This window comes from Lates calcarifer, linkage group LG16_LG22 (genome assembly GCF_001640805.2).
Source record: "Lates calcarifer isolate ASB-BC8 linkage group LG16_LG22, TLL_Latcal_v3, whole genome shotgun sequence".
Taxonomy (NCBI): Eukaryota; Metazoa; Chordata; class Actinopteri; family Centropomidae; genus Lates; species Lates calcarifer.
This window is the reverse complement of record NC_066848.1, coordinates 20,101,120-20,119,387: the sequence shown is the minus strand read 5'-3', so window position 1 is coordinate 20,119,387 and position 18,268 is coordinate 20,101,120. Positions and strand designations below refer to the sequence as shown.

At 39.6% G+C, this 18,268-nt stretch overlaps 1 protein-coding gene across 3 annotated transcripts; it reads left to right on the top strand.

Annotated features, from left to right (window-relative positions):
* Positions 1-1,572: 1,572 nt before the first annotated feature.
* On the top strand, positions 1,573-14,300 carry kif11 (kinesin family member 11). 3 transcript variants are annotated; one of them, XM_018660774.2, is made up of 27 exons: positions 1,573-1,740; positions 1,996-2,089; positions 3,171-3,300; positions 3,606-3,703; positions 3,916-3,994; positions 4,479-4,664; positions 5,086-5,210; positions 5,353-5,443; positions 5,768-5,913; positions 6,834-6,930; positions 7,031-7,126; positions 7,328-7,416; positions 7,632-7,719; positions 8,384-8,457; positions 8,577-8,691; positions 9,170-9,241; positions 10,323-10,458; positions 10,786-10,958; positions 11,128-11,253; positions 11,460-11,615; positions 12,135-12,274; positions 12,444-12,604; positions 12,709-12,827; positions 12,950-13,172; positions 13,355-13,530; positions 13,682-13,792; positions 14,005-14,300. In XM_018660774.2, exons 2-27 carry the CDS (start codon positions 2,016-2,018, stop codon positions 14,116-14,118), a joined length of 3,195 nt encoding a protein of 1,064 aa, XP_018516290.1. In that variant the 5' UTR covers positions 1,573-1,740; positions 1,996-2,015; the 3' UTR covers positions 14,119-14,300. The 3 variants fall into 3 exon arrangements, with proteins under 3 accessions (XP_018516290.1, XP_018516291.1, XP_018516289.1); XM_018660775.2 differs by having other exon boundaries at positions 1,993-2,089; positions 14,008-14,300; XM_018660773.2 differs by having other exon boundaries at positions 1,993-2,089.
* The last annotated feature ends 3,968 nt before the right edge of the window (positions 14,301-18,268 follow it).

The window sequence follows — 18,268 nt, the reverse complement described above, 5'->3', positions numbered from 1 at the left end:
AATACTGGTGTTTCTCTTTCTGCACCTTCAATCATCTGCACAGTTTCAAATCCTTTGTGTGTCTGTGATTGTATATTTATGAATATCAAACACAAAATCTGTTCTTATTAAACTTTGTATTTATAAATCTATTTATTTATGTATATTGACCCCACCCCCACCCCCATCTGTGAAATGTTGATGGTGAGAGCTGTTCTCGTGATATTTTGAAGTGAAGAAGTTCCAGCTCCAAATCATTAGTAAATTATTATTTAATATTAACCATCAATAAATGGGTTAATTACAGCTTATAAACCCTTTAAATGGTGCATTATTAGAAAGTCACAGCATGGAACAACTACAGCTCCCATTAGGCCTCCATAGCATTGCTGCAGACTGTCTGCTCTGTCTTAAAATAATGTAATATGTAATAACAGGATATTTCCTGGCAATATTTGCACTCATGAATAAAACAGAAGTCATAGAAAGGAGGTTCATTATAAATTTAATTTCATAAGAAAGGCTAATGTCCTTTTTACATAATTTTACATAAGTTAATTATTTTCCCCTAGATTCACAGCCAGATAAACTATTGATTACATTCAGGAAAATTAAACTTTCACCTTCACAGTAGACTGAAATCCACCATGTAAATGTACTGCAGTGGTGTAAAGGAGCTGAACACATTTACTCAAGTTAAGTACAGTTACTTTATTTTAGTGTTTCCATTCTCAGCTACTTTATACTTCAGCTCATTCACTTCACTACATTTCAGAGGGAATTTATTGTTCTTTTGACTGCAATACATTTATTTGAGAACTCGTTACTTTGCAAATTCAGATTATCAATAAAAATCTAATCAACTAATGGACTATGATCTATTATTACAGATTAAGTAGTATATGAAATACTTAACATTACCAGCTGCAGCATTAGTGCTACTTGCACATTCATCAACATATAATCCAACAAGATAATTTACAAGATTTTGAAGTGAGTCAATTTGCATTCCTTTACTTTTGGTACTTGTTATGTAATTTTGTACCTTTACGTTGACTTCTGCTCCCAAACTTATGTGAAAGATTTGAGTTTGTTTGCCACTGCTGTTGACAAACAGCCCGCATTAATTAACATTTATATCTGATTTCAATTACTTTGCTATGCAGCGTTTACTTGAGTAAAAGCACATAGCAGCTGGACCTAACACCTGAGGTAAGAATAACTGGATTAACATTAATTTACATTTACATTAATTACCCGGGTAAGAGTTAACATTATGGATGCAAGGCATTTACTTATAGAGTATTTCTACACAAGTACAAGTAAAAGATGTGAATACACCACTGGAGCATGTATGAAGTGGAAATATCATTGTTACCTACGCGCGGTGTTCAGCAGGGAGCGGGTGTAAAACGATAAACACAAAACCGATTCCAGAACAATGTCGCCACCTGCTGCAAAAAAATTGATTTTTATACAACTCCAAATTCCCGTGATGCCCCGCGCTAATGCGTCACATGTGCATCCTGACCAATGGTGTCGTTTGTTTGGTCTTTCTCTCCTGCTATTGGTTCGTCAAAATTTAAAAGTACATTTTGAAATGTTTCTTGTGTGAAGCTTTAGACCGCCAGAGAGGTTGAGGGCGAGCTATCGGAGGAGGCATTGGGCGTTAAATATACACCTTACAAATAATTTTATTGTTGGAAACAACAAACGAATAAATAGAGAGAGGAGACGAGGATAAGTGTGCACCGTTATTCGGTAAGTTATTTTGGATTCACGCCAGTTCACACTTTGCTAGCGCAGGCTGTTAAGCTAATTTGTCGTTAGTTCACGAAACGCACACACATTTCTTTCTCTCACTTTAAATGGAAACTATCCAGTGTCCGTGTTGGTGTCAGCAGCTGTGAACTATATTTCTCTTCCACTCGGTTAATATCGTCTCCGGATTGTTGCAGTTCTTACGTGCTCATTTGACGTGTGTAACTTGACGGTATTTTCTGATTATTCCAGCAGAGCAGAACATCTCTGCAGCCATGGCTTCACACAACTCGAGCGGAATTAAACGGGACGAGAAGGGGAGAAACATTCAAGTCGTTGTCAGATGCAGGTATGTACAGAAAAAAAGATTTTCATTCATGTTTATTTTTGTTGTTGTCGCTGTTGGTAGTGAAGGTTTTGTCAACAGTAAGTCGTTTGTCATCCAGAGAGACTGTTGTGGCGTTGTAACATGGCAGACAGTACGTCTTTCAATTACATGTTTAGTTCGTCCAGCGATCTGACATACAGTTAGGTAAATGGCTTATCTCACAGTGGCATATGATGGTCACTTAAAACTGTGTACAGATTTTAAAAGTCTAAGCCTAATCCTCCTCAAAAAGGTCTTAGATTTTATTTAACGAACCAGGCCCTGGTTGATTAATGAACGATGTTATTAGAGATTATTGGTGCAAATATGTGATAGAAATATACAAACATCCATGTACTAAAATAAATCAGTTTTATTGTTCCTACTGGATTGCGTCTGTATTTTTCCTGTTTTGATTAATAAGACTGAAGCCTATTAAATTGCATTCTGAGTGATATTATATATCTTATATTTAACTTGGTGAACCGTTCAGAAACTCTGTGTATATAACCAACATGTTCTGCATATTATTTGCCTGAAATAGCATAAGAAAATGCATTTAATTCCCTGTTTTGGCAAGAATAATTATGGAGATGCAGTAGAAATGTGTTACTGAAGTAATATTCTTCCCATTTAGTGTCTGTTCTGTGCTGTAGTTACACTGGTGTCACAGAGTTGTGCAACTGTATTCTGAAAAATAAAGCCCCAACCATCTTTTGAAAACCCATTAGATCATTTAACAACAGTTACTACTGTTTTGAAGGTTTTTTCCAACTCCTCAAAGACTCCTCTGTCCATTTGGGGGTGGGGGGGGAGATAAATCAGTGGGTTGTATCAGTCATTTTTCAATAAGTACTCCAAACAGTCTCTGGATCCAGCCTCATGCTAATTTTTCTGTTTTCTATGAATATAAACTGAATATCTTTAGGTCTTGGGATGTCGGTCAGACAAAACAAGAAATTTGAAGATGTCACCTCAGACATTTTAAAAATTTGAACTCCTTAACCTGTGTACGATGTTATTCAGATAAGTCAAACATGTTTCTACTGTTTTCCACTTGCAGACCTTTTAACACAGTGGAGCGCAAGTCGTCCTACGGGGTCATTGACTGCGATCAGAACAGGAAGGAGGTGATTGTGAGGACAGGAGGGATGAATGACAAGGCATCACGAAAGACCTATACATTCGACATGGTGAGTGGATGCAGACATGCAACATGCTGAGGTTTTCACATCTGACACACTGCCTCCAAGCATCATTGTCAGATTTCTGATATATTTATTAGAACAGACAGTTTATACAGCTGTTGAGAATCGTGTGTGTGTGGTTTATGGCTGCAACTAATATTTATTTTCCAGATTGATCAAAAAAATGTGAAAGATAAATAGTGAAAGATGCTGGTTGTAGATTCTTTATCCAAATAACTTATATAAAGTAACAACTTACTTCAGGAGTCCACTGTGTTTTTTATTTATCTTTCAATTTAATCTTTCCTCAGGTGTTTGGTCCAGCTGCCAAGCAGATTGACGTCTACAGGAGTGTTGTTTGCCCCATTCTGGATGAAGTCATCATGGGATACAACTGCACTGTCTTTGCGTAAGTGCTCTGTAAATTTATAATTCTTCAGTAAACGGGTAAAATAATATCAACAAGTCTTCATTTCTGTTCTGAACTGCATCAGGTTGGTGAAAATACGGTCATTGAAATTTAGAAGTGACAGAGTGTAATCAAATCTAACTATTGTTCTGTTAATAATAAAGCTAACGGTTTTATTGAAATAAAAGCGAGATTGTCCCCTTTCTGTTCAGCTACGGGCAGACTGGTACAGGAAAGACGTTCACCATGGAGGGAGAGAGGAGTCCAGACGAACAGTTCACCTGGGAGGAGGTGAGTTCAGTCTGTTTAAAGGGAACTTTGATGTGTTTTCATAAATCAGGTGTGTGTCTGTCAGAACAGATCACGTGTCATTAAATAAACTCAGACAGTAATAATGCTATGTACAGCAGAGACTAAGAATCAGCTTTACTGGCTAAGTATGTGTACACATACAAGGTGTCTGACTTCACTTGTCTCCAGTTTCAATCAATAGAAGATCAATAGAAAGAAACAGACAAATGGCTAAAAGCAGAAACGCAAGGCTGAACAAAGATAGGTACACAAACATTAAACTATTATGTACATACAGGTAGGTGAAACATCGATTCATATGTATATATGTTTAAAGAAAACAGCAATGAACAAGAACAAACAATGTCTATACACAAGTCTGTTTCTGTAAATTGGGAAGAATATATTAGCGCAGGAGTGCTGGAATAAATACTGAATGAATTCAATTAGTTGATTGCCGATAACACTTCCTTTGTGTTGTTAGGACCCTCTGGCCGGCATCATCCCCAGAACGTTGCACCAGATCTTTGAGAAGCTTTCTGAGAACGGTACTGAGTTCTCCGTCAAAGTCTCCCTGCTGGAGATCTACAACGAGGAGCTGTTCGACCTGCTCAGCCCCAGCGAGGATGTCACCGAGCGGCTGCAGCTTTTTGATGACCCGCGCAACAAGGTTACTGTCAGACACGGTTGTCCCAATGAAATAAATGAATAAATATCAGCTGTTATCATTCCAAGATGTGTCTTTTGAAAGTATCCTGCAGTTGTTGCTGCCATTGTGCAGTATTGACCTAACTGCTCTGTGTAATCTTGCTGTGTTCCTTCTGCCTTTTGTAATGGAAAACATTGTGGGATTTACATTTAGTGTATGCTTATTGTAAATTTGCTTATTTTGCTTTCCCTCACAATAAAGGCATTAGAAATGTATTTAAAGTTTTTCTTAAATTTAAAGTTCCATGGAGCACAGTGAGGTATTCAGATTGAAACTTAATCAGGCTTAATACAGCTCAGTTCCTATTCAGTTCCAGTGACGATATATTTTGTTGACATGTTTTGCATCTTCTCCTCTGACTTAACTGTGTTGTGAATTACAGCGTGGTGTGGTGGTGAAGGGTCTGGAGGAGGTGACGGTTCACAACAAAGATGAAGTTTATCAGATCCTGGAGAGGGGATCAGCCAAGAGGAGGACTGCCTCCACACTCATGAACGCATACTCCAGGTACCAAGATTGCAGTCTGACAAGTGATCGCACATTTCCACATGATATCTGTTTCCTCTAAAAGTATCAGTATTTACTGCCTTGGATGGTTCATTAAAAACGTGTGTTTTGGTCACCGTTTCCCTGTTTTGTGTCTGCACAGTCGCTCCCACTCTGTGTTCTCGGTCACCATTCACATGAAGGAGATCACTCTGGATGGGGAGGAGCTGGTGAAGATTGGCAAACTCAATCTGGTAACAATTGATTATGTTTAAGTAAGAGAGGTTTTCTACTGAAAGACTTTCAACTAGAAGTCGTTCCACAGGTCAATACACTGACCATTTAAGAAAATATGTCATGTTAAATACATGTTCGTTGCAACCCTACAATACTGTGATCATATTGGTATATTTCGAGAAGGCTCAGTTAACTTAGAGTATGTCAGTTCCTGAGAAGTCTCCTTATTTTAGGGAAAAAGATTAAAGATTGATTGCAGAGCAAAGTTTTTGAAATTTAAGTTAAGACATCACCTCCAAATTTCACTGCAGTAAAATGGTGTGAACGTCCATCTCCTCCAGGTGGATCTGGCCGGCAGTGAGAACATCGGGCGTTCAGGTGCGGTGGACAAGCGAGCTCGTGAGGCGGGAAACATCAACCAGTCTCTGCTGACGCTGGGCAGAGTGATCACTGCTCTGGTGGAGAAGAGGCCACACGTCCCATACAGGTACAATTCATAGACAACAGAAAAACAGTCATATAAACAGCTGAGCTGTGAGGAGATACACAATTAAAGTACAAAATTCCAAAATGACACTGGTTGAGTTCAATGTAAACTCTATTTTTTTTTTTTAACTAAGTCAAAGTATAAGAGGAAGCCTGGTCATATATGTATAAGCCTCAAACAAGGATGGGTACTAACATTATATTTTTGATTAATAATTTAGGCAGCAGATAGTATAAAATGTCCATTTTAACATCTTCAGATTCCTTATTTTGTCCGACCAGCTCTCCAAAAGCCAGAGATAGGGTGGCTGGAGTGGCTCTGTATGGAGGTAACAAAACATAAATCTATGAGGACCTCTAAAGTTCCTTAATGAACACGTTATATTTCATTGTTAAATTCAAAAACTGAAGTATGCTCCCAACCAGGAAATAGCCAACCCCCACTTTGTTTGTTGTTTCTCTAGCTTCCTTTTATTCTCTGTAGCTTTGCCTTTCAAAGTATTTAATGAGAGAGTCATAGATCTGTGCTACAATCAGACAGTACATTGCTTTGTACTGTGAAAATATTCTTATTATTTAAAGCTCAACACTGTGTTAGACTTTTAGTTGTAGTTGTGAAGTTTGCATTACCAGTAAAGCTACTGGTGTTGATATTTAATTTCAAATATCACATCGTTATAAGAGCTGATTGTAATTAATACAGTAATGAACAATTCTGATACACATCCCTTTGGAATATACCAGATACATGTTGAACAGAACTTTTTTCATTGTAAACACCAGTGCTCTCTAGTGGCTAAACTATGTAATGGTTTAACTTTTTACAGATTTTCTCTACTGCAATTTCTTCAGCAGACATATACATCCATACAGGTCTGCAATGAGCTTTTGGCCAGTTAATTACATGTTCTCTTCCCACAGAGAGTCAAAGCTGACCAGGATCCTGCAGGACTCTCTAGGAGGACGAACAAAAACTTCCATCATCGCCACTGTGTCGCCTTCATCCAGCAACCTGGAAGTATGTTCTGTTGTTTCTCTGTGGATGCAGGCTTTTGCTGCATTGATAGAAAATGTGTTTATTTTTAGCGTGCTTATGATTGTGACATTCTGCTGTGCAGGAGACTCTGAGCACGCTGGAGTACGCAAGCAGGGCCAAGAACATCATGAACAAGCCTGAAGTCAACCAGAAACTCACAAAGAGGACGCTCATCAAGGTAGATGAGTTTGATTAGAGACGAGACTTATTTTCTCTCCTCTGATTAAATGGGTTTTGTATCAGTGTAAACATGACATCAGGCTCAAAGGGAAAGCCAAAATGTCTCTGTCAGGAAATTTCTTTGATTCAAACAATGGAGTCAACCCTTTTCAACATCTCTAAGAACAATACTGAACAATACTTGTCTCTGTTTGTTCAGGAATACACAGAGGAGATTGAACGTCTGAAGCGAGACCTGGCCGCCACACGAGACAAGAACGGAGTTTACCTCTCTGCAGAGAACTACGAGTAGGTTCTATGAAAGGAAGAGCAAACCCCCACTTTTAAAATAATCTGACATATATTTGTTCCTCTGTCAGTAACACAGTATAATTTAGTTTTGCTTTTGTGGAAGTGGAACAAAAGTATGTTTATTCTGAACAGTATTTTTATTAAGGTGTGCACTCAGCTTTATTTCTTGTATGTTGTGTCAGCTGCTCTAAACTGACTGTAATGTGTTTTAGGGGGATGATGGGTCAGATCACTGCTCACGAGGAGCAGGTAGCAGAGTACAATGATCGCATCGCTGCCATGGAGGAGGAGCTGAAGAAGGTATGAGAGACTTTTACCCTCAAACTCCTTTTAAGATCAAGTTCATGTTATTACACAGAGTCATAATTTGACGTGAGTCTTGCAGGTTGTTGCAGTAGTTACATGTAAGTTCAAATGGAGCTTAATTTGAACATAGTGTTTGAGATAGACTATGACCTTGACATTACCATTCCAGTTAGTTACAATGTAGAATGAAGCTATAACTGAAAATGTCCACTAGAGCTGTAAAAATTAGTTGACTTAACAGATTAGTCAATTGACAAAAATTGAATGGCAGTTATTTGGTAACTGATTCAAGCAAAAATGCTATATATCCTCTGGTTCCAGTTTCTTGCATGTGAGGATTTGCCATATTTGCAAGTAAATTGAATGTTATAAGTTTTACATTCAGACCAAAAAAGTAAATTGAAGTCATTAATGTGATGTCTTAACAGATTGTGAATGTGTTTCTTACAGTTAGAAAGATGAGATGATAGAAGTAGAAACTTTTTATCAGTACAGTATTTACATCAGGAGCATCATCCCTTAATTGCCAGTGGCACCACTTGGTTGCTTGTAATGCAAAATATCTGAGAAAGTACGTTTTACTGTCTTATGATATTGTCCATTGAATATCATTGTTATACCTGTACCCACAGTCCTCACACTTTGTTCTGCCCTGCAGGTGACTGAGCTGTTTGTGGACAGTAAAACCAGACTGGAGCAGTGCACCATAGACCTAGATGAGAAGCAGCAAAGGTGAGGGGTTGCTATACAAGAGAGCTGATCATTGCTCCCAGGATTCAGAGTACAAAACAGTAAAGTGAAAGGTACATTTAAAGACTTATTATGAACAAACTGCTCTGTGTTGATTCCAGGCTGGAGGAGACGAGCAGAGACCTGCAGCAGACCAAACAAAAGCTGAGTCAGGAGGAGTTTATCTGCTCTGAGCTCACCTCAGTCCAGGAAACCCTCTACAACACCGCTGGACAGGTACCGACACGCTTTACTAATGACTTAACTATGAAATGTGATTCTTTATTATACATGACTGGAGGTCGTGTTTTTAAATGTTGCACTGGTGTGTTTATGCTCTGACATTTTGTAACTATATTTAGTTATTAGCTAGTTTGGTTTTCATTTGCTTGCTGTCATTGCTTCCTCTTTTCCCTTCCTGTACTTTCCATACTATTAATAATGCTCATGAATCTTACAATGTAGCTTGTAACTTCCTCTTTTACTGCAGCATTTTTCATTCAGCTGTTTAAAAATCAAACCTTTAGGAATCGGTGTGATCAGTTAGCAACAGTACCATCAATCTGAATATGAGATATCCCTCACATTTTCAAACTTTTTGGTGAGGTGGGGGATTTTAAAACGGTAAATAGTATCTGAACTGTACTTTTTTAAACATTTCAATATTTTGGCTCTTTTGTTTCCTCTTTTTTTTTTTTTTTTTTTTTTTATTAAGCTGCTGACTACAGTGGATGCCAGCACCAGTGATGTGGCAGGTCTCCATGACAAGTTGGATCGGACGAAAAAGGTCTCACACAACTCAAATAGCATACACTACATCGTTACTGTGTCTGGCTGGTAACACAACCCTCGTGACGTAATCCTCTTCATATTTTCTAGCATGAATAATATCACAGGGTCTGGGCCTCCATTAGGCCTGGGGTAATGTTACAGAGGGGATTTGATATAAAGTTATTTGTTTTCAATTCATTCAGTTTTATTTATATAGTGCCAAATCACAACATAAGTTATCAAGGCACTGTCTAGACTGTACTCCCTATATTATTATATGTACAAAGACAGACCCAACAATTCCTACCATGAGCAGCACTAGGTGACCGTGGCAAGGAAAAACTGCCCTTTCTAAGAAAAACTTATTTTTGTACCCATGTAGGTCAAGCACTGAATGTGGAGGCAATTGATGAAACTACCAGCATTGTGACTGTTTGTATCATTTGATCGGTTTGGTTTTATTCTGCCTTTAAACCTGCACCCAAAACAACAAGTGATTGTTTTTATTGTCAATCTATCCATAGTTTATTTTTTTTTTTTTTGATTAAATGATTCAGCTTTTAACTGAAAAAAATGGTTAGAATTGAAGTTTAAAGCCAAACTTGACGTCTTCAGGTGCCATGTTATGTCCAAAACCCAAAGATATTCACAGTGATAGGAAAAGGCAGTGATTCTTCACTTTGAATGTGGAGAATTTTTCCTTGGCAACTTAAATGTTAAATTGATTTTCGAAAGTGTTGATAAATATAAATCAACTAATAATTTCGGCTCTGAAATTGAATCTAATCTAACAGTTGATTTATGTTTGATTGGGAGACAGACTGTGTCTGACAAAATAGTGCTTAGTTACTAAGCAGCTGATAATGGTAAAATGTCTGGGTATTGATTACGTTTGGTTTTTATTTTTGTCAAGATGTGTTAAGGTTTCACATATGAAAGAATTTCTAGGAACAAAAGTACACAAATATGACTTTAACTGTCCAGACAGATGAGCTGTCTTTACACCCTCTGACTTTACAGTACGTTTGCATGTCATGTTTTTGTGATTTGAAATGTTCTATCATGACTAACAAACACGCACTTGTTTGAAATTACAGGTGGAGCAGCACAACAGGCAGATCCAGCAGAGTTTTGCTCAGCGTATGGAGGGAGCATTCAGAACCATGCAGCGGTGCGTTCAGCTGCAAGGGACTAAACACCACGACATGCTGAGCAGCTACTCACAGGCTATCGGTAAGAGAACTACGTTGTTTACAGCCACAATAAGTGTCGGACAGAACAAACAACAAAATGTATGTAAAATTATCCTGAAGGTGGCGCCAGAAGAAAAATCACAAGGTCCATTTAAGTCTAAAAGGTTCAACCTCTGAGGAGCAGGAATGTGCTCAAGAATTTTCATAGTGGTTTGATCATTAGTTGTTGAAATATTTTGATTTTACTGGGAAAAAGTGGACTATCCACAGAAGACTTCCCGTTACTCTGGTCTACAGCTTGTTGTCAGGCAGTAACATGAACATTTACAAAGTATGTCTCTGTCTCTCTGCCCCTTTTCTTGTACAGATGGTTTGCTCGAGATGAACGAGGCAGCGCTGAAAGGAGCTCTGACCACCGTGGGGTCCTTTGTGGGTGGAGTCGGGCAGCTTGTGGCCGAGGGTGTCACTCGCTGTCAGGAGAGAGTGCAGCAGCAGGAGGCGCTGTGTCTGCAGGACAAGGAGAGTCTGCTGCAGCTGCTGGTGAGGACCAGATGACCTACACATTAAGAAATGAATAGAAAAGATGAGACTTTTATTCTAACAGACGGTGTAATGCTATTAAATGGCACTTGAATCATGAGACACAATAAGCACATTTTACTGCTCTCCTTGATCTGAGCTCCCTACACATGTTCTTGATTGTATGTAGGAAGAACATCGGCAAGATATGGAGGAGGTCTTAGTAGTTCGCACTCTGATGGGCTTATCAGCTGTCAAGGACCTCAATGACACTCTGAGAGCCTCAGTGGAGATGCAGCGAGCTCTAGCCGACAAGGTTGGTTCATAGCATTATAATATTTGATGTCTTCATTTGGGGAAAAACTCTATTTCAGAAATGAGATGTTGCATAACTGTTATGGTTGAAGCTTATCTGAAAGTACAGAAAATGCAAACATGTTAAGCTTTTCATGACACGTGACAGTGTCTAACATGCACCTGTGCTAAGCTTCTTTTATCATTTTCTCTACCTCCCCCTCTCAGGTGGAGGAGATGAAGGAGGTGGGCGTGTTTTTCAGCAGCCTGGTTCAGGAGCTGGCGGAGCTGCGGCAGGCCGCCATGCAGGGACTGAACACCCTGCAGGCCGAACACGACAAGCTGGAGAATGAGATCAGACAGGCGCAGGAGAGACACCAGACTGTAAGATCTCATCTGCAACACACCATGCTGACTGATAGTAGCTTTTTTTAGAATTATAACTACTGAGCTATAATGATATATGATGTGTATCATAGTAATAATATATGGGGAATTATTCTCCAAACACCTCAGTTGGGATCGACCTTTAATTTAAATATTGTCCACAAATTAAGATTTCAACAGTAAGACATTGTTCTAATACTTAAAAATATTTATAGACAGTTGAGATCCAAACTTCAACACTGATGGATGATGTTGAGTTTTTTTTTTTTTTTTTTTTTTTTATCTTGTATTTAATGCCAACTAAAGTTAGTAAAGCTAGTAGTCTAGAAGTCATAACTGATCAGACTTTGTTGTACTGGGGTCCATTTTTCACCTCACACTGTAATGTTGTCGTGTGTATATATATATATATATATATATATATATATAGTATAGGTATTGCCACACTCCTATTTATAAAAGGCTGGTTATATCAGTCAGTGAAACTAACATCATCACTTTGCTTCCTTCCTTCAGGGTATGAAGCAGACCATCCAGTGCCTGCAGGACCAACTCAACCTGCTGACCATGGAGACCCAGAGGGACTACACTGATCTGCGCTCGGCCTCCAAAGCTCTGCAGAAGCCTCTACAGAGCCTCCAGGACAACATCAGCAGGTGAGTCAAAGACAGATAAAGTTACCTGCAGATGAAAAAATACAAGGTTTTTGGTTTTGTTAACTACAAATATGAATCTCTGTCAAAGTCAACATCATATCCTGTTCCAAGAACCTAAAAAAGGAATTTCTAATGTTTAAATTGTTATATATATATTTTTTTCCTGCAGCGGTTGTAGTACAGTAGAGCATAAGGCCTCAACCCAGGCAGACCTCCTCTCCTCCACCGCCTCCTCCCTCGCCTCTTCCTTGCGTCAGAAGGCCGATGAGAGCCGTCAGACGCTGGAGGAGATGACGGGCTGCTGCTCCCACCTCCACAGCTCTGTGTCCGGTACCAAACTGATCATTTCTGCAGTTATCAATCCAAACTTTTAACTCACATCTGCAGTACATTCAGTGTAAATTAGTGTTAATGCTGTTGATGTGCCGCTGCAGGTCTGGTGGAACGAGACCTCCAGTGGAGCTCCAGAGCCACGGAGCACGCAGAGACTCGAGTCCAGGAACATCTCTCCTTGATGAGGAAGACTTCCACTGAAGCTCAGACCCTGCATCAGGTAAAAGAAAAATGGCCTCTCCACTGTGCCTGGGAGTCTTATTCTGACATTTGAAGTTTCACTATCAAACAAATGCTTCACAACGGAGATGCAACTTGACCATACTCTAACTTTTCTTCCAGAGTGTTGAGACGCGCTGCACTGAACAGCTCCACAAAGCCAAAGAGGAGCTGTCGAGTCGGCAGGAGGAGGGGAAGCGGTCTCTGATGGCCATGCAAACCCAGACGTCCCAGGACCAGACTGTCCTAGACCAACAGCGGGCTGAGCTCCGGGACCACATGGAGACGAGCCAACAGCTGGTCTACAGCTTCCTGCAGGATGAGCTGCAGCAGGATGTTCCCACAGGTAACTGACTGAATCTTCTGTTCATGATTTGGTTAAATCTTTGACTACTCCAGTTCTTTTGTGTGTGTGTGGTGAAAGATTTTTTTTTTTTTCCCAAAATCCAATCTGCAATGTGCCCTTCTGAGAGACCATATCAAGTCTTGTGTTCCCAAGCCACAAACCAGTTCTGCTGTTGCTTTCAGGTGCCACCCCTCAGCGTCGGGAGTTTGTGTATCCCCGGCAGCTGGTGAAGTCGCGGAGGCGCAGCGAGCTGTTGGAGAGTCTGAGGAGGCAGCAGGAGGCGCTGCAAGCCGCCATGGAGCAGGAAGAGCCCGAGGAGGAGGAGGAGGACGACGACAAACACAGCCAGGTTGACCACGTATGTTCACTTTTATACTTCTTTTTTTTTTTTCCTCCCAGAGGCAGCAACAGACACTCAGTTACTTGTGTCTGTAATTTGATGGCGGCTTCTATATGGTTGAAGATTCCTCTAGAAATCAGGTTCACTTGTTCGTCTTTGTTGTGCCCAGGACTCTCTAGAGGACGAGCTGAGTACTTGTAACGAAAGTTTGGCCACAGAGCCGTCCTTCATCGATGAGAACCTCGTCTTCAATGAGAGCAAACGCGTTCCCTTCTTCAAGGTGAGCAGCAAAATATTAAAACGCTTTTTTTTTTGTTTGTTTTTTTTTTTTAATCAAAGATTGAAAGAGGGGCGTTAAAACAACAGGACCATCTGACATGTGTGGTGTTCTGTTCTTTCAAATGAATTCAGGAAAAGTGAAATACTATATTTTCTTCTGCAAATGACTAGAATTTGTAAGAGTCTAAGTTCTTGTAATTTCCTGTTCTCCAGCAGAAGAAGAGTGGTAAGAAGGAGACAAAGATCCCCACCAGGCCAAAAGGACAAGAAAATGAAGCTGCATTGACACCTCAGAAATCCAGACTGCCACTCCGCTGTCAGAACTAAGACTGTTTTAATATATTCTTTTAAAATGATGTTATTACTGTTCAACTCTTTCTAATATTGTTAATCTTTTCGTCTTTTAAACATTAGGATGCTGTCTCATGAACTGTCACTTGTTTTGGTAGTGTAATTGTCTCGACATTTTCAAGTTGCTTGTAAAATTAAAGAGATTTATACTTGTTTTATTCTATTGTTGTTTTCAAATCCACAAGATAAAATTTGAGCAGAGTACAGGGAGAGGTGTTCGTCTAGGATGAGGAACTAAGACTTGGTGAAACCCTTAAAGGAAAGCAACAGGATCTGTCCCAATATCCACATTTGTGGTATTTATGAGTAAGCAAGTAACATATTTTTGGTATTTTCTAACAGCTAAAGTGCATGCAGACTGTGCAGAGGATTTTTGAGTCTGTCCCTAAAACAATATTCCCACATGAGACAGTTTTTACATGCTGTAGTTGTTCATCCTGTTCACACTGGCCATTAAAAGAACACTTCCTCTTCCTATCCACTCTGCAAAAATACATTTAAAGGCTTATATGAGGTGTTAACAGACTGTGTTGAACAAATTATGTGGATAGTTTTCAGGATGATCATCTCTCTCTCTCTCAAGTGAAAAAAAGTCCCTTTTTTTGTTACTGTCACTCCACTGCAGCTCACTGGGGAAACAGGAAGAGGTCATTTTGTATTTAATGTCTAACTTTGGATGATGTTGTTGAAGAAACTTCCAGATCTGGGCCAGGGTAAGTCCCTTTGGCTCTATGCCAACACTGAGCTGGAGCTGTGAACTGACTCATCCCGAGTCAGAAAACACAACAGATCGCTGAAAGTTGTAAAAGCCATTACAAACCCATATGTATTGGGTATTTAGCAAATAATAACAAATAAACTGAAGTGGACTAAAGCAGTCTCTGGAGCACAAAAAGAAGACAAAGAGAGACAAACTCTGACCTTACAGTATCATTTTATACAGTAAAACACTCCACCCTATTCTTGAAAAACTTCTCTGTTACCCAAGTTGGGCGTAGCCCTGTTTGACCATATATAGGATACCCTTGTGTCTATATTCATTAGCTTAACTCCTCAAACTGTTAAACTGTTAATCCTTTAATTTCCTGACCGGCCCTTTATAAATCCACACAGGCATGCATATGTTTAGCAGGGTTATATAAGGTGTGTAATCACAGTCAGCTTTGAAAAGAATCATATGGAGATTCAGCTCCATCAGTTATTTTTGAAAAGAACAAAACAAATCAAGCACATAGCTTTCACGTGGCTTTGATTCATTTTAAATGCCAGGAACTTTTACATGTGTAACATTTTACCATGTGTAATTAAGGTGTTTGGGGGAAGATCAACAACAGCAGTTCAGCGTTTATATTTATCACATCTGGAAACCTGGAACTTCAACTGAGGAAAAAAATCACTTCTTGAATTGCCTCTTAAACATGGGGACCACATTTGACACTAAAGACATCAGTGACATCTAACATCAATGATTACAATGGAATGATTTATTTGATGTAGTACAGTACTGCAGTCGGTACATACCACCACTGCTTTGTCTTGCCAGTGTTAACAAAACAGTACTTATAAATGTCATTGGGTTTTCTGGATTAATCTGTGCATTGTATTATTTTATCCCTTCAACCCTTGGTTTTTCTTAACACTGTACTACATAACTGTATCATTACTGAATGTTATATGGGTGTTACCATGTGTGAGCACGCTGCGTAGCTAACAAACTATTTGTAGTCCTACATCATTACATCTATTTGGAGACTCAACATGGTGGAGACACACATTTTTTTTTTACTTTCGGTTTCTAACAGCTGCCTGAAAACCGCCTGAAAAACAGCCCCGGTTAAATAACGTCAATGAGACTTTCTCTGTTTTCTGTGTGTGTTCAGATTGTCTCTGTTCCTCGTTTACAAAAAGTGGTTTGATGAGTTATGGTACCGAACAGGCTGGTAGCGCTACTAAAACCGGCCAACGTTAATGTCTATCACATATGGATTAAAATTACTCGAATTTGAATCAGGCAGTAACAGAGACATAGAAAAATCACCCCGGTCCTAAGTCTTCTTCTCTCTTTTTTTTTTTTTTTTTAGCGACGGCCTCAGACTACCCGGAACAACACGGAAGGAAGGGTGGGGTTAACCGATTAGCAGCCGCCTAAAACGTCGTCTTTTTTCTGATATGAAGATCGATATTTTTGTTTTGTATTGATCTGCGGACATGGAGAGACAGATGTGTTTTTTGATCCTGTCTGTGCTGCTGCTCACGGTGCTGAATTCTGCTCTAGCCCAGACCAAACCATCAGGCGTGGAGCTTGGCGCTGCTCTCACTTTGCGGCCTACTTTCTCAGGTTCAATCACCGGAATTGTGTGGAAACTTAACGGTGACCTGGTGGCTGAATGGTTGAATAATGAGTTTGAGTACTATGGCACATTTAGAGACCGCACAACCCTGGACCCAACCACTGGAGAGTTGGTTGTTAAGAACGTGGCTGTAGCTGACGCAGGGTTGTATACAGTGGAGATCAACAGCAACGTCCAGAGTCAGAAGTATCAGGTTGAAGTAATGAAGAAAGTGTCCAAGCCTACAGTGGCTGATCAGACCACTGACATGTAACAAGGACGCGAAGCAGCTGCAGTTCTGGCCTGTGTTGGAGAAACCAAAGATCGCTGGAACTGTCACCTACAGCTGGAAGGAGGATGACATGGAGAGTGGAAGGAGGGGGAAAGAGAGCAGGGACATCATGAAATGATCCGGTGATAAGAAAAATCAGAACATTTTCCTGCCAGGATGAAGAATGAAATCAGTGTGGAATGAAAGTGAACCCTGTGAGAATATATCTCTTCGAAGAGGAAAAACCACAGTGACCCTGTGGCTATCGGTGTGGTTCCGATTGTGTTAACCATCTTAGCATGCGCTCTGTGGGCTTATTGTGTACTTGGATAAAGAGAAACCATCAGGGAAATGTATATGTGGTTCTAGAGATGGCGTAACGTTGTTACAACTGAAGTTAAATCCCTCAATCTCGTACAGATGCCAAGTACATCCAAGAATGGCGACGAATCAACCACAGGGTGAAGACTCAGATGCAGTAACGAATCCGCGTATGAAGTGTAACTCCTTCCTGCCACGGAAACAGGATCAGATGTGTAATCTCTGGTGCCATTGTCCTCAGATTGCTGTTTGTTTGTTTTGTCATTGTTCTTAAGCAATCAGCTGTGAGCATCATTGGCTATGCAGGAAGGAATGCTTTTTAATATTGCCTTCCCCAAAAGGGTGAAGTTAGGGGACAACAGTATGTAAACCTACTTCTAATTGTTTTTAAACCACCACGTGTGAATATGTTATTACTAATGGGACTGGGTGATATGAAATATCAAAAATGTGAGATTAGTTAGGAACAAGGATGAATGGTGTTCATCATATAAAGCAGCAAAATAACTCAGTAACTGCCCCATTTTAATGCATTCATAGCATAAGCAGTGGTGGAAGATGTACTGAGATCTTTTACTTGAGTAAAGTTAAGGCACAGTGTACATGTTGTTTTTACTTAAGTAAAAAGTACAAAATGTCTTGGCATGGCAATATGCTTCAGCTACCAAAAAGTAATCTACTTTCATCAGATTTTAATTATTGCTGTTATGTTACAAGTGTAGAATGTATGCTATCACTGCTGTTATGTATTATCCAAAGGTGTTATTTGAAGAAGTATCAATAACTGTAGTACAATTAAATTGTATAATATTCCCCTCCTCACTGTAGTGTAGATGTAACAGACATTGGATACACTCAAGTGAGGGACACATACCCCAAAATTGCACTTAAGTACAGTACTTGAGTAAATGTCCTCAGTTACCTTCCACCACTGCAGAATTATGACATCATGATCAGGTGAGACTGATCAGTATATTAAAAGTGTAACTAATGACCCGCTTATAATATGCAATGCTTTTTAAGTTTTAATTCCTGTTGAAGAAAGACTTTCATCATTAAGACAGAGCTGATGATTACTCACCACTGTGGTTGTAGGTCTTTAAATATGTTTCATGATGACCTGGACAGACTCTGAATGGTGGACTGAAAATTGCACATAAGACGACATTTAAACATTAGAACTTGTGTGGACAGTGTTCTTTTT